This window comes from Mytilus galloprovincialis, chromosome 5 (genome assembly GCF_965363235.1).
Source record: "Mytilus galloprovincialis chromosome 5, xbMytGall1.hap1.1, whole genome shotgun sequence".
NCBI lineage: Eukaryota > Metazoa > Mollusca > Bivalvia > Mytilida > Mytilidae > Mytilus > Mytilus galloprovincialis.
In genome coordinates this window covers 60,688,405-60,715,080 of record NC_134842.1, presented here as the reverse complement: position 1 = coordinate 60,715,080, position 26,676 = coordinate 60,688,405, and the positions used below count along the sequence as shown (strand labels likewise).

The 26,676-nt window shown below is 30.3% G+C and overlaps 1 protein-coding gene across 2 annotated transcripts; it reads right to left on the bottom strand.

The window, feature by feature from the left end:
• Positions 1 to 828: 828 nt before the first annotated feature.
• LOC143076177 (protein yippee-like 1) lies at positions 829 to 24,360 on the bottom strand. 2 transcript variants are annotated; one of them, XR_012978552.1, is made up of 6 exons: positions 24,203 to 24,360; positions 17,767 to 18,008; positions 14,061 to 14,104; positions 8,344 to 8,452; positions 6,896 to 7,136; positions 829 to 6,058 (listed from the first exon to the last, which is right to left on the bottom strand). XR_012978552.1 is itself a non-coding variant. In XM_076251870.1 (5 exons), the coding sequence occupies exons 2-5, from the start codon at positions 17,869 to 17,871 to the stop codon at positions 5,969 to 5,971; spliced, it is 348 nt and encodes a 115-aa protein (XP_076107985.1). In that variant the 5' UTR covers positions 17,872 to 18,008; positions 24,203 to 24,360; the 3' UTR covers positions 829 to 5,968. The 2 variants fall into 2 exon arrangements, 1 of the variants encoding a protein (XP_076107985.1); XM_076251870.1 differs by lacking the exon at positions 6,896 to 7,136.
• Positions 24,361 to 26,676: the final 2,316 nt, after the last annotated feature.

Genomic DNA, 26,676 nt, shown 5'->3' with positions numbered 1-26,676 from the left:
CTTGTAAACAGTCGAAAGGAATGTTAACATATTTCAGATACAATGCACATATATGTTTTACTTTGTAACAACTCCTTTATTAAGGAATATGTGTTTTGTTTATGATATGGCTTGCAATAATCAGGTTCAATGTATCCATGTCATAATTGCATACCAAAATCTCACCCTGTGAGTTAGTTAATTATGTCTGTAAGGTGATATATGAAGAAATAGGTTAGAATTTTATTTACTATGTTGTTAAACCAAAACAATTCAGGCAGGTAGGTAGGGTCATACCCTTTGAAAATTAACTGATGGCTGTTAGGCATAGAAACTGTAAGTAAAGGCAACAGAAGTATACTGTTGTTTGAAAGTCATAAATCGAGAGAAAACAAATCCGGGTTATTAACTAAAACCAAGGGAAACACATCAACTTTAAGAGGAAACAACGAAAAAACAGAAACACTTAAGTGAGACAAAAAACCAAACAACAATATAACACTGTAACAATGTAAGTTTTTGACACCTGTGATCTCCACTAATGGTCATCAATTTATGTGATGAGGAGACACTTTATACATGTTATATAAGGTCAATGTAATAGTTATTAAAACAGATTTGGTTATTGCCTTATTGACACATCATCTTGAACTTACTCATACCTCTAAATTGATTGATTGGTGTTTGCATTATGCAGCATCAGCTCAAAAAGGCTATATATACCTTTGAAAGACTAAGAATAAATGAGAGCTTGACATATTTGTTTGACAGCTCCAAAAAGTAAACAAGTTACAACTTGTCACTACTCAGTTGACGTTTATGTCAGTTAGACTAAAATCAAACAAGAACTACAATATTTAGATATTTATTGCAAAGCCGTTCAGCCTAGTATCATTCTTACCAATGTCACAATCACATAAAACTGATGTACAATCTTGATGAGGAACTCTCTTCTTCAGGTTAGGTATGTACAAATGTATTTCACACAATAAACTAATCAATCTTGAAGGAAAAATGTTGGTAAACAAGTTTTGAGTAATTTACTTTAACAGTTTTTAATTTCTGGTATTTGTGTAGCTTTACTGGTTGTTCTCTTCAAATAAAATATCAGAAAGCTTAAACTTTTTTCCAACTGCAAGACATTTATATATGTGTAGTCTTCATAAATTCACTAAAAAAAAATTAATTCCAAAATTATTAATTTTTATTATTCAATGGAACATTAGTCAAGTTGTGGAGTTTCTAATTTTAAAAAAGGACAATCAGAAAAGTTGACTGTTTTTTTTTTAAAAGTGAACCAGATACATATACACACTTGTGTATGTCTCCGAGTGAAGAAACCGTCAAAATAGAAACAAAAATTCAAAACAATAAGTCTGGTACTTGTGAACAACATAATATTGATGTTATCTTTTTTATAAACAATACATGTAAATTTGATCAAAGCAACTTCCCACATTCCAGATTCTACAACATCAAAGGGCATAAGAAGATCATAAAACAAGAAACATCCAAAATAAAACTAACTTCTGGATTCAATTTATTTTCAATAGGTTAATATTTTGCTTTTTCCAAAGAGTAAAATTTTTACAGTTACAAAATATTATGACTGTGAAGTAAATTTTCAGAGTGAAGATTAACTCCCTCAAATGATGTCTCAAGATTGTTTATTATATTGTTCACAGTTGCCTGAATTTTAAAGTTTAAACATAACATTTAAGTAAGCAATATTTGGCAAATGGCAATTTTTTCCTTATTTTTCAGATAAAACAATTTTCCATATTAACAACAAACATTAACAAAATAATAAATAAAATCAATGTAACATTTAAGAGTGTATCAGTCTAAGAACTAAAACTTCAAACAATTCAGAAAAAAACACTATATATAATATATGAATAAATATGTACACATCAAACATTGATGGTATGTATATCACATCTAAAACTGATCACATTTACACTATATATATATATATATATATACACAACAATCATATCGTGTATACTGCTCCATTACATTTATATCTGATACTTATAAATATAAAAAAAACAAGCACTTAAATTAAGACCATGAAAGGCACTCAAAATCAAATGATAAATTATTACGTATTTTCAGTTTATGACAACATTAATATATCTGCTGATCACAACAAAATGAAACTTTTCTGATAAATCAAAAACCATAATCTTCTGATATTCTTAGCCTTAAGTCATCCTGCTCATAAACATGACCATTTACAACAGTCTATAAATCTTGTCTTGAACACAAGCCAACAGAAAAACATTGTAGAAATAACAAAAACAATTTTGGGGCCTTATGCTCAAATTAAAATCATGGTTCTTGAATCCACTCAAAGTAGAGTGATAAAAAAAAAGTTAAGAGATGATGACACCTCACTCATGTCACTTTCTTGTTATTTTTATAAAAAGCATCATTTTCACGACTTCAATGCTTTTCAATATTTCAGAGATATAGACTTCAGACTGTTTTGATTCAAGCACCACTGTTGAGTCTTTATGTAGATAAAAAAAAAAGCACATCTGAGTTCCCAAATCGTGTATCAGGTATCTTAGACAAGTGAAAAAAAACCATTCAATTGAATATTAACATTATGGAGCAGTATACTTAGCACTACAAAAAAAAGCACACAACATGAGACATAATGTTAATGAAAGACAGAAAAGACAAGTATTACAGCACTTAGAAGATCACATGATGATACTCATATGAGATTTGTACAATATATGTATGTGCAATGAAAAATGAGTTTTTTCACTTATGCAGTGATGCATCATCTTATAAATCACTTTATATCTACAGTTTAGCAGGATTATTTCAATTCTTGAAGTACACCTGACTTCCATCTAGCTCCCATAGTCCTTTAATCTCTGTGGTTTATGACACAGTCAATCAAACCGTGATGATATTATCCGATGATGACTTGAATTTCACAAGTAAAATAACAGAATTACTCACTCAAATGACAAATAATGACAATCAGAGCCAGGAATTCTTATCAGTTCATGTATCCTGCAAATTATGAAAACTCAAACAAAATATGAAAAGAAAAACATGACATGTGTGATGGTGAATGTACTGAGATTCAAACATTACTGTGTGGTTATATAAAACAATATGGTAAGCCAACTTTGACTTCAAAAATTGAAAGACTTTACTGATAACTTTTACAATGTCACTTTATAAAAGTTTTGTCATATCACAACAAATAAAAAAATATATCTTCATTTCATATGTGTTCTGTGGTATTGCCAATCAGCATACATTACTTGTTTTATAGACTTACAAAATGACATCATCATAAAAATTTCAATTCATTTTCTTAGAAGACAAAAATATGAAAGCTTTGATTATTTTCTGACCTAAAGATAGTGGTGTTGTTATATATATGTTTACTATTATAGCCATAAGTATGTTTAATAAATTGTTTCAAAGTAATTTTTTTAAAAGTATTTCCTCTTTTAACCACTGGAGTTGTCTTCCCTTTTTGTAAAAGAATTGTAGGGTTGATATGTACTGAATACTTTCTTATGTTTTATGTTTTTTTCATTTTTTGGGACTAACACTTACAAAATATGAGAATTTTGCAGAACCTGAAGTATAAAGACAATCTAACTGAGAAACATTTCAGATGATTTTGTGAGAAAGGAATTGTTTTTGCTACAATATAACCTTAAATAAATTTGAATAATAAAAGGTTAAAAATTCTTACCTAAAAAATGTAATTGAAGATAACTATAAGAAAATATCCACAGATGAAAAGAGAAACAATGTCATTTTGTCATTAAATGTCTACTATCTTAAACAATATTGTCAAATTTTATAATAAATGTTTGAAAATTGACCTCCATTATAGAAGTGTTAATGATGCTTTATCTGTTTAGTAATTGGCAATGTAATGGTCACCTTTAGTACTATCCATTTACTACTGCATCAAATAAATACAAGTATCAAAAGTTTGTTGTTTACATACAAAAGTTTTACATAAAATAAATAATTTAACAAATAAATATTTTTTTCATAAAAAGGCTTAAATAAAATATACATGTGGTTCTTATTACATTCTATGAAAAGAAAGGGATATTCAAGGTAGCTATGATATAAAGAAATGATACCATATGAAGAATAATAATACTTTTTGATATTTTAGTTTTTTAAAAATAAACAGAGAAGATGAATAACTGAAAAACTTGTTACGGTATGTTGCAATCAAACATTAAAAGTCTTAAAATAAATAAATGCTATATAAAATGCCATGTAATAATTTACATAAACATGCATTATTTTAACATTTTTTTGCTAAAAAAAATGGTTCTTGTCCTGTTCATTCTTCTTTTCTGAAATTTACAATTATTCAGGGGGCAGATCTAGCCATTTTAAAAAGGTGGTGTTCCCTACCCAGGACAAAAGGGTGGGGAGGTGTGTGTTCCAACCACATGTCCCCATTCAAATGCATTGATCGTGCAAAAAAAGGGGGGTTCCAACACCCTGAAACCCCCACTCCCCCCCCCCCTGGATCTGCCACTGATTATTCTTCTTCATTTGACATAATTTGTTCTATCATACAAAACTTTACTAAAATATTCAGACTAATAAGGCAATGAAATACATATCTATGGAGCATACCAGTAATAGGAACCAAATGTACATCTTACTTCAATATCAAGGGTTTACAATTGTGAAAACTTTTAGCTACTGTAAATAATGTGTGATATAAAGTGTCACATTTAATAAGCTAGTTACCATCAGTACTATATTTGTGTATAACTGTTCCTCTAATTATACTTGTAACAACTGTCAAAAGGATTTCTTCATTGAGTTCATTTTCGTTTAACATATTTAACAAAATGTGAAAAATAAGACACTTGAAAAAATATTATTAGAATTTCTCAATATTTTTAAGAAGTACCAAAATTAGTGTGTAGACTTTTTATTGAAAACTTAAACAAAAATTTAAGCAGCTGAAAAGTCAGAACACAGAGAAGTTTATTGTTTTCTATAGAACTTCTCCATCAAGGTTAAAAATTGAACAGCCTTAAATTTCAAGCTTTCTAGATAGTTTAAACTGATGCTAGACACAGAAGATCAGTAGTGTTAAAAAGAGAACGGAAGGAGACATGGAAAACAAAAACTTATGTAAGTACTGTAATGGATTCTTATGTAAGTACTGTAATGGATTCTTATGTAAGTACTGTAATGGATTCTTACTTATTAAATCTGTCATATGACAATACAATAATTCCTTCTTAATGAAAAGATGGAAACAAAATGACATCCCTCACAAACACAAGCAGTGAAGTTAAACATTTCCTGAGATAAAGTAAAGGAGGGTGAGATCCAATTAATGCTTATTTTTAAATACAATCTTGAAATTATTCTCATCTTTTTTTCATAATCTCCTTTTCTTTTTTTTAGTATAATGTCTTTTCTGTTTTAATTCTCTGACTGAGATGTTGAAAATTGTTATAACAGTTTCCTGAACTAATAACCCACACTTCATAAAAACTTTCAACTTGAAAAATAAATTTCAAATAATTTATCTGTTTACAAAATTGAGTTGTCTACCTTAGACTGTAACTCATTCCTATACAACAATTTCAGACTACCTTGACATTTGTAAAGGCAGTTCAAAGATTATCATACATACAAAAATATATACTAAACACTTTTTGAATAAAAAAGCATGTTGAATCAAACTCTACAACATATATTGAAATAATCAACCAATTAAATCATTCCAAATGATCACATGTATCCAGTTTTGATGATGGTGATTGTGCACCGGATACAAAGGAGGAAAATGAACATTTCTTTCATAGTGTCTAGTTTGAACTTAGCACTATTCTATCCATGAACACTACATTCAAAAGTAATGAACCATTTAGCGTCCATTTATCGCAATTAACAAGGTTCTGAAAACAATGACATGATCTAGTCATATAAGATTTATCTGTGGTCAGTCCTAGGGTCAATCCCATCCATTGTCTTTGATCATGTGGGCAAGTTCTATTATGAATTTCCCTTCTTTGTATTTTTGACTAGATTCAAAGGCATGTTCCTACAAATAAAAAAAAATAATAAAGACCAGGTTTTTGGGTTTATTTTCATAAATTGTGACTTGGATGGAGTTGTCTCATTGGCACTCATACTGCATCTACTTATATCTATATAATGATTAATCATTTTGAAATTTTGGTACAAGAGCAAAATCAGAGAGGAGGTTGTATGTCAAATGCAAGACACTCATAATGCAAAAGCAATTTAACTAGAGTTATTAAAAGATTGAAAGGAAACTAAGAGCTAATCATCAGGTATTGTCTTAGTCAAAGAAGATGTCACTGATCTAATTACTAGAGGTAAAGTATTATCTTTGTGTCTAATGAAGAACTTTACCAATACTAGCATTGTGGATTCATTATTATTCCTTTGATACCAATTTTTTTGTGGCTTTCATGGCTACAGGTGAACCAGGAAATTAAATGTTCAACGAATAACATATATATTCTCTATAAGCCTGTATGCAGACTTCAGCAAAACCACGAAATTAAATATCCACGAACATGCAAGCTTTACTTAATCCACGAAAATTGGTAACCATGAAAAATAAATGAATCCACAGTATGTCTTGATATCACTTATAGTTAATTCATTTTTCACCAATATATGAAAAAGGATATAATAAGAGGGCTTCATGAAATACAAACTGATGAAAAATTTATAAGAACTGGATTGAAAGGGTATATAAATTCAGGTCAAAAAATAATTACTACAGAATATAAAGATTGGAACAGTTTTAGACACAGGGTATCTTTCAATCTTAAAGTGTAATAAACTCAAGACCAAACCACTACTTCAACACTTATAACAGATTCACTGATAAGAGAGGTTGTGTTACCTTAAATCCATAAAACTTTGCTGTGTATTCTTTTTCCCTTAAACTTTTCCTTTCTGTCATTGACAGAAAAATCTGTTTTCTGTTGCTTAACTTTTGTCTGACATATAGCCTAGTATTTGCATTAGTCTGAAGTATTCTTAAATTCTGCCTAGACTTTAAGAAGTTAAGACAGTGAAAGTGTTTATTCAGACTATAACCCTCTTAGTTAAGGATATCCTGTGAAAACTTTCACATCGTGTTTCTACAAAATTTTAAAATACAACTGATGATTAAGTGGTTTATTTTTAGAAACAGATTTCAACATATGTAAAACTGACATGCAAAGTTTATGTAAATATTTGTTTTGACACTACAGGTAGACTTTTAACCAGGTAAACAGACATCTTTCTACCTTGACCTCTTAACAAAATAGTCATCTTAAATACTTAAATCAAACAAATACATGTACTTAATAATAAACAAACAATTAATTTCAAACAGATAAGCTCAATAACAATAATAATCAGACGCAGATCAGGCCTTAACATAACGGTAGTCTATTGTAGTCATTTCTTTTGGAAAAACATCTTCAGAAACTTTACTATTTACATAATAAAGGTCCAATATATTACACTACAGGGCTTATGAAACTCTATTAAGACTTATATGAATAATACAGGGTTTGTGATACCATCAGGCTTCAGGGACTTTTCATTATCTTGGGGACTAACATATGATACTACAGGGTTTGTGATACCTTCAGGGTTTAGGGACTTTGTATTATCTTTGGGACTAACATATGATGCTACAGGGTTTGTGATACCATCAGGGTTCAGGGACTTTGCATTATCTTGGGGACTAACATATGATGCTATAGGGGTTGTGATACCATTGGGGTTCAGGGACTTTGCATTATCTTGGGGACAAACATATCTTACTACAGAGTTTGTGATACCATCAGGGTTCAGGGACTTTGCATTATCTTGGGGACTAACATATGATGCTACAGGGTTTGCAATACCAGGTTCAGGGACATTAACTTGGGGACTAACATATGATACTACAGGGTGTGTGATACCATCGGGGTTCAGGGACATTATCTTAGAGACTAACATATGATACAACAGGGTGTATGAAACCATCGGGGGTTCAGGGACATTATCTTAGAGATTAACATATGATACAACAGGGTGTATGAAACCATCGGGGTTCAGGGACATTATCTTAGAGATTAACATATGATACAACAGGGTGTATGAAACCATCGGGGGTTCAGGGAAATTATCTTAGAGATTAACATATGATACAACAGGGTTTGCAATACCAGGTTCAGGAACATCATCTTAGGGACTATCACTTAAGAAGACTTGTATAGACATTGTGAATCATTTAGAGGTATTTCAAGGGGAAACAATAACAATGAATCAAGGCCTGAATCTGTGGCCATCTCTTTATGATTGTAGACTTACATATTTCCAGCCGAGTGTAGTTTTACAGCATTCACAGAATATATCTGCTACAGCGTGTAAGCCTGTTAGTAATACTCTTTCTTCAGCAGGACCACAGCCTACATTAACACTAAAAAAGAAAAGTTATAACACTATTTATAACATTATAACATACCGGTATAATATTTCTAGTCTCAACCATTCAGCATCAGCAGATATATAAATTGTAATACTCTAAATGTTCAAGGGAATAATAATCATAACAACTAGGGTAAACCTATAAGTATGGTAATCTTTGTTAAATCTAATTCTGTAAATAGGTATATAAACATTGACTTCTTGTCTGTCATAGCTACTTTAAAAATACTGAAAATAACAACTGTGACAATATTACTAACTTTGGACTTTGATCTGACAGCTCATTAGATAGTACAAATCTCACTACAAACAATAACAAAGATATTGGACAACAATAATATTATTATGTACCAACTGACCTATATCCAGTCCTTAATCTACATGTAGTGTTTATTATTATTTAGTACCAGCTCAGACCCATATTTAGTCCTTAATTAACATGTATATAGATATAGGAAGATGTGGTGTCAGTGCCAATGAGACAACTCTCCATCCATGTATTGTTATTACCTAATTTTTTGACAGACATGTATTTTGTTGTGGTATGATCTTTTATAATTAATATTAAGAAAGGAACCAACCAAAATACAGTTTTTTTGAAGCTGGTGTTATGACATTTTAACCAAATCATTATTCTGCATGACAGTGACCTACATCATAACATATTATTGCATAGCAATATAATATTTCCCATAGAAAGTAACCAAAAGTTAGCGTGCAATAAATTCCAATATTGCACTAGTGCAATAAATCTTTAAAATTCATGACGTCATCAACAACAAAATCTTAGTTTAAACCAATTTTTACTTTCAAATATTATATTGCTATACAATAAAAGGGTTATTGGATGAATATTGGGGAATATTGTCCCTCGTAGAATATATATTGCACTCGCAAGCTCGTGCAATATAAAATTCTACTCGGGACAATATTCCCCAATATTCATGCAATAACCCTATATTACTATGAACTAGAACACACCCGCGAAATCGCGGGCATTCAGAACGTAGTTTAAAGTATCAGTATGTAAAGTGTTGTTGGAAGAATTTTGTTAAATACAGAATGACTGAAGAATTTCAGCAAAAGTATCATAAGTCATAGGTTATTGGGGACAGGAAAATATTTTTTTTTACCCTCCACCTTTATTTCCAAAGTTCCCAATTTTTGGTTTTCTATCAATTTCAATATGAACATACATTTAGTCTGTTATGAACATTTATTTAAGTAAGGAGCCTGTAATTCAGTGGTTATCGTTTGTTTGTGTGTTACATATTTGTTTTTCGTTCATTTTTTGTACATAAATAAGGCCGCTAGTTTTCTCGTTTGCATTGTTTTACATTGTCATTTCGGGGCCTTTTGAAGCTGAGTATGCGGTATCATCAGGGCTTTGCTCTTTGTTGAAGGCCGTACGGTAACCTATAATTGTTAATTTCTGTGTCATTTTGGTCTCTTGTGGAGAGTTGTCTCAACATGGCAATCATACCACATCTTCTTTTTTTTTGTAATCAATGAATTTTGTAAAAGATTTAATGACTGGAGAATTTCAGAAAAAGTATCAAAAGTTCACATGAATAATTTTAGCGCTTATCTGTATATTATGAACCGATTCATTACTATATAAATAAAGCGTATTTACTTTCAATTCTAAGTTTACTTATCGATCCATGGTGATCATTGATATAGTATACAGACCCTCTCTATTTAATAAACTCTGTGACTGCCGTGGATAGTAAACTTGAAAATGATAGCAGATAAAATTCTGAAAATACACTTTATTCGTAGTATATGTATGTTCAAAGTATACAGAAAAACACAAACCGGAAGTCTAATCTGACTTAAAATTTCGTACAATGACGGGACAATACCCGGATGCCTTTTTTCTCGTTTTTCTCCTTAAATAACTCAATCTGAATAATCATATGAATGGATGACAAATGCGACTATGCACTGTACCTATAGGACACAGAGGCGTGTTGATTAATTTATTGTGGAAAGCCTAAAACAACTATCCATAAATAATAAGCATTTATAACACCCAATTTTTTGTTCTTAAAGGATATATTAGCCAATCACGGCAATCCAATTGCTTGGAAAAAGTCTACCTGACTAAAAAAATAATATTTTTGGTTACAAAAAGGAAAGGAATACAAGTGTAGTTTTCTAAAAGTTTATTGCTTATATATTTTTTATTATGTGAAAATTACTTTTTAACGAATCTGTTAGTATTTTGAATTTCACCCTGTGGACCATTATGCTATTCACTGTCATGACTAACAGTAGATACTTAAAAAAGAACAGCGTGTGAACGCAATTGGCGAATTCGATTTCTTCATTCAATAAGTTATAGAATAATGTACATTTAACAAAGAACGGTTTCTTCAAATATACTGGTCCTGTATGACTTATACATGTACACAGAATTCCCAGAATTCGTCAATTTAAACAAAGGAGTTTAAATTTGCGTCTAAACTTCTCATATGTTCTTGTGACCATATAAGCTTCTCTAACCACTTTGATCAATAGTCTGATCTATTATAGGGGTGATCAATCATATGTTACCTACTTTCACTTAATACATTAGGAAAGTCCAACAAACCTACATACTAATTACATTACAATTAATAACAAGTTAAAATGAAACAAATCAATCTAGTTTGACAAAAAGAAATAGGTTGCCAATTTGTGTCAACGTATTACCTGTTTAACAACCCTTCATTTTGTATGTAATAAAGTCAATTCACAAAGAAATGTCAATAGCCGCTTATAATTAAGGAAATATTCAATATCTGATGAACATTTCCAGAAAAGGTCAAATGAGCTGAAGATAGCAGATGCTGTTACCTCTCTTCTAAATCAAAATCAATATCATTTAACAAAGACAAGTGTTAAACCATCCAATTAGAATATGACAATGATTCATTTATGTGATAACAGACATTATTTCTTGGACATGCAGTACAGGTTCCTATGATAAATCATACTTAATTCATAATCAATTCTAATCTTTCTGTCACTTTTTCTAAGCTTTCTTGAAATGAATTGTAATTTTATAACTGTTACTAATTTTAGCACTTCATTTCTATATGAACTAGCAGACAAGCTTTAACCATAAGTTCTTTACTGTCCAGTTCTTTTATCAAATTATTTGATTTCTATTTCTTTTGTTTGACCAAACCTGACCAATTTGGCATCTTACATCTTTGGAATTTTACAGTAGTTGACAAATACTGCGAATTAAAATTAGAAAAAAGGTGTTTAGGGTTTCCTCTACACATTTCTGACACTCAATATCTAAAACCATGACCAATCTTATATATTAAAACCACAAAACATTGTGAAAGAGTTTTATAAAACTTGAAATAATTCAAACTGTCTACAGAAAGACACATCCATACAACAATTCAAAATACCATTAAAAAGGGCAATTCATAGGAACATATACATTGTTGTAAGATTGATTTGAGAATGGAAATGCCAGGAAGATGTCAAAGAGACAACAACCAGACTACAACCACAGCCACCATTAAAATCCTGCACCCAGAGGCAAATTAACTTTAGCTGGCACCTAGTGGCCTAAACACAAGTATGTACTAGTTTAAAACTCATATAGACAAACAGTAGTGTTCCTTCAATCAATAAAGATGGTAAAACATTGAAAAAGTTAAGATGCAGCTATCAACTTGGATTTCTAAATTATTAAACTATTCAATTAAATGCATTCTAATTTAACTACATATACTCATTGCAAATCTGACCTTAGTATGGTATAAATAATAAATCATTTTGTTGACCATAAAATTGACTCTGAGTGTTGATTTCCTTAAGGTATAACTAAACCATAATTGACATGTTTTGACTGTCAGTATATAGGAGAATATTCAACACTTAAAAACAAATCAATGCTGTAATGCCATAAAGGACATTTATCCTTGTCTGAGAAACATTAAATTTTATTACTCATCATTGTGAGTCAACGACCTTGACTTAAAACAGGTTGATGCATTTTGGATTCTATGGAACACAGATTTTGATTTTGAATGGAATGAATGTGTACATCCCAAGTTAATACAAAATAAATGTATCTGTATAGGACATCAATGCCCCTGCCTCAATTCTTTTAATTAACCATTGATTGTAGCAAAACCTGTCTGGAGAACTGCATGATTTCCTGGAGTAGGACAGACATAGGAAACAGTATATGGCTAAAGGTTCTGGAGTGGGAAAATAAAAATAAATGTTTCAAAGATAAAATATTAAGCTAAATATTCATCATATCCAATATATATGAAATATTTGCCTCTTACAGTAAAGAAACCAATACAAAACCAATGAAGTCAACAACTTTTATATTCCTTTGGAAACAAAATTAACTGAAAAATTCTGGTTTGTTTCTATGAGAAACCTAAGAAATTACTATTTTGTCTTAATTATGTTAAATAGAGGTTCAACAATTTTTATTGTGTACTGTTTTCCAAAATAATGTCCTTCAATAATCCAATAAATTTCAAGGTTTTCTCACTTATTTCATAAAGATCTGTAAATACAATTCAAATATTCAAGAAAATTAAATTCAACTAATGAAAAAAAAGGAGAAATATTGCCTCGCAGGTGATCCTGTGGATTTTAAATCTTATTTCTGTCTATATGTCTTTCTACAATGCACTATTGTCTAAACTTACACAGAATTAAACATCATGAGAACTATTGTCCATACTTGAACAGAATTAAACATGTGAACTATTGTCCATACTTAAACAGAATTAAACATGAGAACTATTGTCCATCCTTAATCAGAATTAAACATGGACAGGTAAACTATTTGTCTATACTTACACAGAATTAAACAGTTAAACTATTGTCCATTCTGACACAGAATTAAACAGGTAAACTATTGTCAATACTTACACAGAATTAATCTGAGGTCAACTATTGTCTATACTTACACAGAATTAAACAGGTAAACTATTTGTCTATACTTAAACAGAATTAATCAGGTCAACTATTGTCTATACTTACACAGAATTAAACAGGTAAACTATTTGTCCATCCGTACACAGAAAAATAATCTGAGGTCAACTATTGTCTATACTTACACAGAATTAAACAGGTAAACTATTTGTCTATACTTACACAGAATTAAACAGGTCAACTTTTGTCTATACTTACACAGAATTAAACAGGTAAACTATTTGTCTATACTTACACAGAATTAATCAGGTAAACTATTGTCTATACTTACACAGAATTAAACAGGTAAACTATTTGTCTATACTTACACAGAATTAATCAGGTAAACTATTGTCTATACTTACACAGAATTAAACAGGTAAACTATTTGTCTATACTTACACAGAATTAATCAGGTAAACTATTGTCTATACTTACACAGAATTAAACAGGTAAACTACTATCTTTTCTTACACAGAATTAAACAGATTAACTATTGTCTATACTTACACAGAATTAAACAGGTCAACTATTGTCTATACTTACACCGAATTAAACAGATTAAATATTGTCTATACTTACACAGAATTAAACAGGTAAACTATTGTCTATACTGACCCGCATTAAACAGGTAAACTAATATCTATACTTACACAGAATTAAACAGGTAAGCTCTTCCTTGACTTCCTTGAAATGACTGAAATTAAAACAAAGATAAAGTTAAGAACCAGGAAGTATTTCATCAAAACAGTGACCTGCTATTTCAGGTTTCAAATGTTTAGTAACCCCATGTACAATTCAAAAAATTCCATAACAAATATAAATAATGATTTAATGAAGCATGCTAGCATATATACCAGCTAGCAATGAAACCTTTCATATACTTTATAATTCTATATTTTTCAACATTTTAATAAAAAGAAACTATCAAAAAATTAAAATTTTATGAAAAGGACTATAAAAAGTGTCCATTCACCAGTACATATTTATTATCATTTTTATCATTTATAACACTGTTCCTTACTCAAACTATTGAAACAAGAAGGACTTCCCCTAAAAAATGTAAATGACAAAAAAACTCCAAGGAAAATCAAAACAGAAAGTCCTTTATCACATTTCAAGATCAAAAGCTCAAACACATCAAATGATTGGAAAAACAACTGTCATATTCCTGACTAATGTTTCTTCCATTTCCTTATGTAGAAGATAGTGGATTAAACTTGATTTTGAAGCTACCTTAGACCAAGGACAAGGACAAAATTATTCAAATACTTCGTGAGATATCTGCAAGTTTCATTTTCCTGACCTGATCAAGATAATGTCCTTAAACTTAAATTTCATATCATATGACACACATATATATATGTACACAGCCATGTATCACCATCATTGATGGCGATCCGATGGATACATCTGTTGTAGAGTTGTCACTGACTCAGACGTACTTATAAATATAATTATTTTCTGTGACTGTATATTACATTAATTTGTAGGATCCTTTACTATAGATAATTTAGCTGATCTGTAACAATAACATCTTCATGCCTTATATATCATGTACTGTAGTACGCCGCTAGATTAAAACTGACGAGGAAAGGTAACACACGGCCAGCGAAAGCTCTTTTTATTGAGAGCCCAGCAGGTGGTCGTGTGGTCTAGTGGGACGGCTGCAGTGCAGGTGATTTGGTGTCACGATATCACAGTAGCATGGGTTCGAATCCTGGCGAGGGAAGAACCAAAAATTTGCGAAAGCAAATTTACAGATCTAACATTGTTGGGTTGATGTTTAGACGAGTTGTCTATACATTATGTACACAGCCATGTATCACCATCATTGATGGCGATCCAATGGATACATCTGTTGTAGAGTTGTCACTGACTAAGACGTACTTATAAATATAATTATTTTCTGTGACTGTATATTACATTAATTTGTAGGATCCTTTACTATAGATAATTTAGCTGATCTGTAACAATAACATCTTCATGCCTTATATATCATGTACTGTAGTACGCCGCTAGATTAAAACTGACGAGGAAAGGTAACACACGGCCAGCGAAAGCTCTTTTTATTGAGAGCCCAGGTGGTCGTGTGGTCTAGCGGGGCGGCTGCAGTGCAGGCGATTTGGTGTCACGATATCACAGTAGCATGGGTTCGAATCCCGGCGAGGGAAGAACCAAAAATTTGCGAAAGCAAATTTACAGATCTAACATTGTTGGGTTGATGTTTAGACAAGTTGTATATATATATATATATATATATATATATAGTTGACTAAATGTAATCACTTCAAAGATACATCTACTATGGAGTTGGCTTACATATAAACTGTTTTAATGGTTTGATTTCACCAATGTTCATATTACAATTTATCTATGTTAGTGGTACCTGTCTTGTATTACAACTCCAGTTTCCGGTGCATGTCAAAACATGGAGGGAAACAAAATAGTGCATTTTTTTTCTGAATTCTTTTCTGAACTCAATTTTTTCTGTTTGATTATAGGTTTATGCTGAATTGAAACATATATATAGACTTTAAAAAATCTTGTATCTTTTGGGGGTATCAATCTAGGAAAGTGGAAGGATATCATATGCATGTTTACTGGAAGTGGTGCAGCCTAGTTATAAAAACAGCAAACAGAAAGTAGGAAAAAAAAGTTTTGACTTCAGGTTTAGGTAACTTTTTATTCTTCGTGGCATGACCCACTTTTTTTTCAATTAAATCACACAATTTCACATAAGTGCATACATGATATGAACATGAAAAAAAATTTCTAGGTAGCATTTTTTAATTCTTTGTGGCATGACCTACTTTTTTTCGATTAAATCACACAATTTCACATTAGTGCATACATGATATGAACATGAAAAAAAATTCTAGGTAGTATTTTTTATTTTTTTATTTTCAAAGATCAGCTGTTTTGCATGTCAGCCTATGGAGCAGTCAATAACAAGACTGCAATCTATTGACAAAATAGTAAAGATACCAAGATTTAATTTTTAGGACATTGAACAATTTTTTTTCTCATTTGAGATCCATAACAATCTCAGTTTTTGTGGTCTCAAAGCCAAGATATACAATTTTGTGTTTGTTGTGGTGATTTTTTTTAAAATTCTTATAATTAAGTCTGTTTTTAAAGAAAAATAAACCAAACAACAATGATCATAATGAAACATATCACTTTTCAACTGTTAAATCATAAATTCACCATATCATGTGATGTGAATTTTCTGAGTAATTATTCTTCTTATGACTATATTTTGTATATATGTTTACCACTTGTTTCACATGTGCATGTGACAGAGCGTTTTTTAAACAAAAATATTTTGAATTATCATGATTATTATTGTATTATAACAGAATAACAGAAGAATAAAGAAATAGTCACGATTCCTTATTACAAGAATAGAAAGACTTTAAAGAGTCAATAAATGTTTAAGGTAAGAGGCTGATATAAACTGAATGACAAACAAACAAAGTAGATTTATTCCTTAAAATTATGATAATGATTGCAGCTACATAAATATATTGCTTTCAAGCTATGGAGAAAGGTCACATAATATGGTTACAATTTTAGCTCAGAAAGGACAGAAATATCTTTATCAATTTCAGTAATAATGTCTTAATATAATAACTACCAATATTATATATTTCAAAAGACCATTAGCGTAATCACCTCAGATTTTGTGACAAGACTTCCCTTGGTACAGATACAAAATCTGTAAAAAACTTATTTTTGTGCAACTTAATTTCCCACAAAACACAAATGAAACAGCTAGTAACAAGTTCTAATATTTGTGGTCTTATGAACACATTTTCCAATCTTTAATAATAATTACATATTATCTTTAGCTTTTCTCTCCTTTATTAGAATATGACCACATACAATCCCTTTTTATTGAAGACTTTAAAAATCTATAATACATACATGTGTGAAGGCTAACACAACCTCATACGGAGTTTGATGAGACTGTCATCAAAATGAGAGGTTTGGCGCTTTAAAACCAGGTTTAATCCACCATTTTCTACATTTGGAAATGCCTGTACCATGCAAGTCAGGAATATGACAGTTCTTGTCCATTCGGTTTTGATGTGTTTTGTCATTTGATTTTGCCATGTGATTATGGACTTTCCAATTAGATTTTCCTCTGAGTTCAGTATTTTTGTGATTTTACTTTATACCAAATATCAAAAGCCTATTAGTACCTAAATTAAATAGAAAACTATTTGGTACAAAATATATGTAAATGAAATATCATATGACTAATCAATTTAAATTCAAATAAAACTGTTTCATTGCTGAAAAGAAAATTTGTTCTGAACTTGTCAGAAATAGCCAGCTTCAAGTTGGTCTTACCTTAGATATCAACTCATCATGATTGGCTAGGTGAGCTCGACAGTGAACACAGCTATAAGTGCGGTGACATTTGTTTGGCAAATATGCTTGAAAGGTTTTCACCATTTTGAGTGTTCTTAGACATCAAATTATCTAACATGAAACCAGGTTACAGCACCAAAAGTCGGTTTAGCTTTTTTTTACTGGATTTATCTCCCCCTGGTTTGACTTTTATACAAGTATCTGTACTGTTAACTGGTATACTGTAAGAAAAAGATGATTGACACTGTTCAATATGGTCAACTAAGCCACCAATGTTTTCTAATTGTTTAAAACATTTATTTAGTTTAATCATGATCTCTTTGTGTGAGTTTTTTCCTGTTAGAGTATTTATCATTGTCATTCCAATCGTGTTAAAATCTTTAACAATGACTCATGCACTTATTTGTTAAATTTATGAACTTAACCAATCTGAACATATAAAATCTCAATTCCCTCTAGATTTCAATTTGAACAAGTTTTAGTATAAAGAAACGAACTTTTAAAAAATGCATCTTTATAAATTAATGTGATCTACTGATTGAGGTGTATGGGTAGGTGTCTGTTTCAGCACCAAAACTATGTACAATTATTTAAACCACAATGATTCAAATAAACCACATGCACCCCAATCCCAGGTGTACATGTATGCACTAAACCAACCTATACACAAATGTTATTTAGTTTAAACTTAAAGAGAAGATCAAACTGAAAACACAATAAATGTCATGTACAAATGTACGTAGTAGATCAATACATGTATATATATATATATATATATGTCATGTACGTAGTAGATCAATACATGTATATATATATATATATATATGTCATGTACGTAGTAGATCAATACATGTATATATATATATATATATATATATATGTCATGTACGTAGTAGATCAATACATGTATATATATATATATAATGCTTGATTAGAGATATGTGAAAATATTTATAGATTTTTTGAAGCTTGAAATTTAATTCAAGGTATACTCAGAAAGGAAACAATTAAAAAAGTTAAAGCATAATTATAACATTATGATCTGGAACTTACAATTATATAAAACATCTTTTCATTTTAAAGGATTGTAAATTAAAAAGTTGTATTGCCAGCATTCCAAAATTTCTATTATAAAGCCCTTTTTTCTATTTTCTTATTACTTTCTGCATATATACTTCTTCCATTTCTCATTGTTACATTTGTCTTGATTTTCCTTTTCCTTTATATATAATTAGTTGTTTTCATAACCTGTAATCCAACTCTTTTAAAATACATTTTCTTATAAATTATCCCCCCTCCCTTTATTTGGATGTGAATACCAGTAATATTTTATCCCCTGACCACATCTCTCTTATATAGCAGAATAAACACTTAATTCTCATTGATATTTACAAACATACAAACATATAAATAATAGTATATGACCTTGACCATTGGTACAGAGCATATAGTGAAACAATAGATAAGTACTACTAACTATTGGATTAAGCTGAGATTTACCAAGAATATGTTTTTGCAAGAAGCACAATGTATAAACATAAAAAGACTATTATGAATATTAATTTCCATTCACAAACAGATTTTTAAACTATTCAAGTTCTGTCAAAGTGCATTATTAAAATAATGACATTTTCAATATAATCATTAAATGTCTGATAAAAACAATGGCATTGATCAGCTTAAAAATCTTTATATGAAGCCAGGATATGCATTATGGCTTTGTTTTTTGTTGACCTTTGAAAACTTCCTCCATATCATACAAACAATGTCCTTATAGTGTTATCAGCAATAATATTATGTACCTACAGTACCATCTATAAAGTATGTTTACAAGTGACTATATTGAACATGAAGTTAATTAATCCTTTTAGTTGAGACTGTTATACATATATTTATCTATACTTAACTACAACTACAACTAATTTGCACATTAAAATTTCATGCACCATGTTGGTGTATATTCCTTTTTGATGTTCATTTATGGAGCATATCAAGCATAATAAGTTTTGTAGTGCTGATGACATTATTTCTGCTAAGAGTTTAATTTATGACGTCAATAAAAAAAGGTTTGTCGAATTTTTACTAGATCTGTCTGTCTGAAATTCTACTTAAAAAGTTTCCTTTTCTTTTGGAAAAGGTGTACCTTTTCTTTTGGAAAAGGTGTACCTTTTCTTTTGGAAAAGGTGTAAAGAGAACAACAATGAGTTTTCTTTTCTTATTAAAAATTTGTATTGTTTAACATTGTTATATCGGAGCCTTTCATAGCTGACTATGCAGTATGGGCTTTGCTTATTGTTAAAAACTGTACAGTCACCTATAGTTGTTAATTTCTGTGTCATTTGGTCTCTTCTGGAGAGTTGTCTCATTGGCAATCATACTACTGATGATGACCTTCTTTTTTATAACCAGCTATATATTGTCTCCCGGTGTGGGAATTTCTCGCTACATTGAAGACCTGTTGGTGACCTTCTGCTGTTGTTTTTTCTATGGTCGGGTTGTTGTCTCTTTGACACATATCATTCCTCATTTCCATTCTCTATTTTATTGAAATATTTTTTTTATTTATACTCAATTTTCTAAACACTGCAGGTTAGAAATGCTAAGGCACATGTTTACAATAAACCTGATTAAGTCTTGTTCAAATTTATCTTTCAGTTTCCAAAAAAAATCATTGTACAAATGTATGTGCAACAAATATTCTACACTTCTAATAAATAGTTTCACAATAAGGCAAAAACATTAGAATTTGGTAAAAATCGTCATCAAAGAGCAATAACTCCACAGTCTTCACGCTGAACTGCTAAATCTACAGGCCCGCAGCTCAATTTTTGAAAATTTTTAGCTAGATTCTGTTGGCCTGTAGGTCTGATTTTTACAGGCTCGAGAGCAATTTTACCAGCCTGGGCTGCCACTTGGCATGAAGACTGACTCCAACAAGGAGTTTACCAGTAAGTTTGGCCATATTGACCTTGTAGACTTCTTTTCCATATTTTAATTTTTATCTATCTATTGTAATTTTAAAGATTCAAGCCAAAAAAGCCAAAATTTTGAAAAAATTGTAAATTACTCCAATGAAGAGTTGTGCAACGATTTCTGCCATTTCTGCTAGAATCAGACCTGAACTAATAATTTTTACGTATACAGCACCAAAGACTTGCTAGTAGTAGCTATTGTCTCAACACCTACATGTAATCTTTGTCTCATTTTGTTCATAATTATACATGTTTACACAGGAAAAACAGATAATTAAACAGTTGTTAAAGGTAAATGTATTTAAAATACATGTACATGCAAAAAAAAAATCGTTGATTTGTGACTGAAAGTTTCAATGACTGGAGTCCCGAGGTCATTAACAATTAAACAAGAACGATCAATTAACACCCAGCTGATCCATACATTATTGATTTTGTTGTTTAGTACCAGGTATCTACAGGTAGAACTGGTAATACCAGTATTATTATGTCTAGATATCCTCTACCACCAAATGTAACCAAGGAAATTAACATTAAAAATAAAGAAGATGCGTGTACATATGTCAACAGGACAAAAGTTCTAAACCAGACAGTAGAATCCTTTTCAAACTTCTTTAATATTACAACTTAAATTAAACTGACACAAGAAACTGTCACAGGTCAAAGTGTGATTGTTGAAAAGCTTTAACAGACCTCGAAATACACTGTCCCAAATGTAGGTTAAAAATTAGAGAAAAGAAATGAAAAATTCAGCAATTTTTATGTTCACTAAGGGCCATAACACATGAACTCAGGCAATTTCTAATAAATTAGAATAAACACAAAATTTGTGGATGTGTATGACCTACAGACAGATGGGACAGATGAACAAGGCTAACACGTAATACCCCTACACTTCAACAAGGGCATTAAAAATTATGAAAAAACAAATACATTTTTGTATCATCTATGACAGACGTGAGCTAATGACTATCACTGAAATACAGGATTCTGACTTGGGGCAGTCACATATAGATAAAGAACGTGGTGAGTTTAAACATGTTTACTGGCGCCAAATCCTGCCCATTAATAGTGATGATAAAAAATACATTTTCGTTTGTGTTCTGAGTTCCAGTATCTAAAAGCTTAAACATGTTAAAATCCCCAAGAAAATAAATTTAGAACCTTTGTGGATAACCACTGTCACTTTAGTTCACAAAATAAAAACAACATTTCACACTTTTAATGACAAAGAAATGGGACCTCAACCCATGATCATGATGAAGTGCATTTTTTGTGTTGCTGAGTATAGTTTATTGATCACATTTTAATGCTTTATACTCAAAATGCATAGAATGGAATACTTGCACTTATAATCCTGATAACTTCTATCATAGAACTTGAGAAGGGGGTCAAAAGGAAATCTTCTATTAAATATGCTGCAATTATTTCATTTAATCTAACGACTATAAGTACTATGAAAAGCTGTCTTCCACACTGCACCACAGTACAATTTGTAATAGATGTATACAATATACACCAGGATAGATACCAATCAGTTATAATTATATCCATATCAATTATCATCAATATATATATGTACAAACACCTGGTCGGCCTATATATATGTAAACATATAAAACAATTAATGATGAATTAACATGAAACTCAAGTTGAGTATACTGTATATGTTACATGGCATGATGATGCTTAAACATGAATACTCAACCACTCTATGTTTCAATTTATAGAAATAAATAAACATTATTCTGGGGGGGGGAGTACTATGCACTGTCTTTTTGAACTTTTGACAGAAGTCAGAATACATTTCATAATATGTACATGCAGATCTAATAGTCTCTTAACACATTAAATACTAAAAATTAAATCTTTGTAAACAAGGAAAACCATATGATATACATGTATGTAGCTGTAAAATTAATATGTAACCCAAGATTTCTGATCATATAAATTGACTAAGAGGATGCATACATGTACATGATGATGAGTCTACCATCAACTCTGAAAAGGTACATGTACATGTAGTTTAGGGAAAATATACCATTGGCTTACATTAAAACTAGACTATATACATGTAGGTATCAATAGTCAGCGCAAGGGATTACATTAACAATGAAATGGATCAAAAGGTCCATGGACATCATTTCCTCCTTTAGAGCACTGGACCTGTCTTTTCTTTGGTATTGGGTTCAATTTGCCACTCAATCTTTAGTTTTCTTTGAAATGTTACATGAACATGTAATTTTTTTGACTGTTTTAATTCATTTCAACTTTTCTGTCATAGTTTTATCTTTCCTTCTCTGATTTAATAATCATTATTTAATTAGCATTCTTGTAGGGGGCCAATGCACCCTTTTTTCAGGATTGATTTGGTTGATTATTTTAGGAATCACTGATGCATGACTGGTGTAAACCCCCCCCCCCCCTAATTAGGCAGTCAATCCCCCCATTTTGTGAACATTTCTAGATCCCCCCTCAACTTATTTACTTGACATGTCTAAGCATGCACCCACTGGTCATGAACAAACCACGATGATGATATATTAATTGAATGAACAGAAGAAAATATAAAATCAGTGTAAGTGTACATAAATTGTGTTTCAGCATGTTCAGGTCAATGCAATATTTTAGCCTTTTGACATGTGACATGGTTTGATGTCCTTTGTTTAATCTCTAATGTCTAGTAATGTCAGTAATGGACTTCTGCTAATATTTAATGTCTTCAAATCTAGACTGCCTTTTAATTTATTTTCAAATAACTTCATAATACAGCAACTCCAACTGTACCATTGTCTTTGCATTTGCAAATGAGATTTTATACATCAACAAGTTTGTCTGTGTGCGTCCATTTCAAATTCCATATATTTTCAAAGTTTTGGCAATAATAAATATGTATATGTATGTGGACATGTATAAATTTATCCCCACAAAGGTAGCTCAGCTCTTTGTTTCTGTTTATAAATAAATATAGAACTACGTACTCAACTAGCACTGATTTAGAATTATATCTTACTATTTATTATATAATATATATTGTGGAACTTTTTTCATAACAGCCTTACTTATCTGTATTTGATCAATACAAATGTTCATGTTTTGTCTTTGTTTGGTTCTAAAAGCCATGTGGCAGACATAAACAAGGTCCTTTGTTTTCCTTTGTTTCACATATGACCCACTTTCAATTTAGGTTTACAAGTAACTATTTTTTTACAACAAAACTTGTAACTAATGTTGTTATCAATTATGAATTGAAAATTCTATTAACTGAACACTGTCACTTTTTAATGCAATGTCAAACTTTAGAATTACAGTATGTGAGCGCCTTTGTTTATAAGATCCAATACACAAAGAATGGCGACCAAAACAAAGATATTGCTTCGATTATAGTGTTTTTTCGAGGCCTAACAATAAAAACATCACAATGACAAAAAGATATATCATACCTGAAGTATTAATCTAGTGAACTGGCTGAATATCTCTGGTTTTCCTTGGTTGTTATCGGGAAAAAACTCTCCTGAAATCAACCACTTCGTCTGCTTCGTTCTTGAGGTCGTCTTGTGTTATTACGGAAATGTGGTGACGAAACCTACCACGTGACTCTTCCATTCGCAACGTAAACAAAACCACGTGATAGCAATCAGCTGTTTCATGTCAACAAATGTTCATTGGTATAATTTTATCGTAAATTTTCAAGAGTATTATGAAGGTATGGATAAGAGGCTGTGGTGTGTCTTTATACTCATCTGAAGTATTGATATTTGGAATTATAGGAATAATAATAATGATGATCATTAATAATAATATAGGGTTATTGCATGAATATTAGGGAATATTGTCCCGAGTAGAATTTTATATTGCACGAGCTTGCGAATATATGTTCTACGAGGAACAATATTCCCCAATATTCATGCAATAACCCTTTTATTGTATAGCAATATAATATTTGAAAGTAAAAATTGGTTTAAACTAAGATTTAAACGTTGATGTTGTCATGAATTTTGAAGATTTATTGCACTAGTGCAATATTAGAATTTATTGCATGCTAACTTTTGGTTAGGTTCTGTGGAAAATATAATATTGCTATACAATAATAATAATAATAATAATAATAATAATAATAATAATAATAATAATAAATCATTATAATATTCAGATAATTATCTAAATAATGATAAAATTCTCAACCCTGCTAATGGCAACTCTCCCAAGAGCTTTAGCTTCTTAAAAATTGTCTAAAATTATGCATCAATACACAAAATATTATTTAAATACCAATGATACGTTGATGATTAGAACAAATCTGTTTATTTCAAAAAGTCATAGGACCAAACAGACTTTTACAGTGTTATGTTAATATACACTTTTTTATAAATGAATTTTAGAATTAATTATGAATTAATTTTGAAATTGATTATCATTTTTTATTGTCATTTAACATTTAATGTATATTTGTGGCTCTAATTAATTGCAATACAAATTTAACAATACAATAAATAATAATAAAAAAAAAAACATAATACAAAAAATGTAAGTGGTAGATTTACAATATTACAATATTCAAAAGCCATGTTAAAATGAGACCTGCTCTTCCTTCAGTTCGTCCGTTAAAAAACTGAGAAGCCAATAATTTGAACGTGTTTATAAAAAGAAGCGGGTTTTAATATTATATATATATCATATTTTTTGTTTATAAGGGAAATCAGAGGGGAAACACGAAATAGTCAATCATTCCAATTTAATATTTAAACGATTTTTAAAATTTTCGTTTGTGTCGATTATTAATCAACAATTAAAACCAAGATTATGAGGATGCAAATCTATATCTACAGATGCCAAAGACGACAGACAAATAAGCTACAATATTCTGGCAACAGACGCACGAATATCTTATCAGTATATGTATATTAGATGTTTTTATGTCGCCTAAAAGCGTTCGTGATAAGTTAAATGTCTTATGAAGAAAACGAGATGTATGTGTACGTTTTAAACTAAACCTATTTATTTTCAATATATTATTCTACAGGATAATCGATAAATTATCGATTACAATATAATATATCTCTTCTTTTTCGATTTCTTTCTAACAACACGTTTGCATTTCATAAAAACCTTTCATAAACCACATCCTTTTAAAATTGATTAGAATACGTATGCATTCACTGAACACGATCAAAGTTACTAGGTCAACTTGTACAGAATAAGCTGATGTCATGCCATAAACAAACTGCAGTAACAAGCTTCTATAGTTACTAAGTTATCGTAATTTGTTTTAGTCATCAAGTTCATTGGAAACCAGTACCCTCTATAGACAATAGTGGTATTCAATCTACTTAACTATATACAGTATACTAGTATAGATCTCCCAGTAATTTCGTTTTGTTCATACGACGAATAAGAAGTTACCATAGATCTAAAGTTAAAATTAACTCAAACATAAATATACCATTGTGATAATATGTTATTTGTGTATGTTAAATCAAGGAACGTTATCGAATCTCCTTAAAATTCTAATTCAACAACTTTTGAATTTTAATCCAATGATTGAACAAATACAGGGGTATAGTTGTCTGTACCCTGTTCATTTATACTTTGTTAAGAAGTTTGAGTTGCTGAGTATAAACACATAATCAAGGCTGAAATTAGTTTCACTATGATTACATATTTGACATCCAACGTCGTTTTTCAATAAAACCATAAATGAAACAACTAAAACACCGTTTAATATTAAGAACGATCGAACGATCATTCTTTGAGTTGATATGCATATGAAATGACACGAAGTATAATAAAAATGTTTTTAATTAAGGTCTTTCCTTTTACAAAAGGGAAAGACCTTACTGTATTTCTTTTGTTTATTATTATTATTATTAAGGTCTTTCCTTTTTCTATAAGGAAAGACCTTACTGTATTTCTTCTG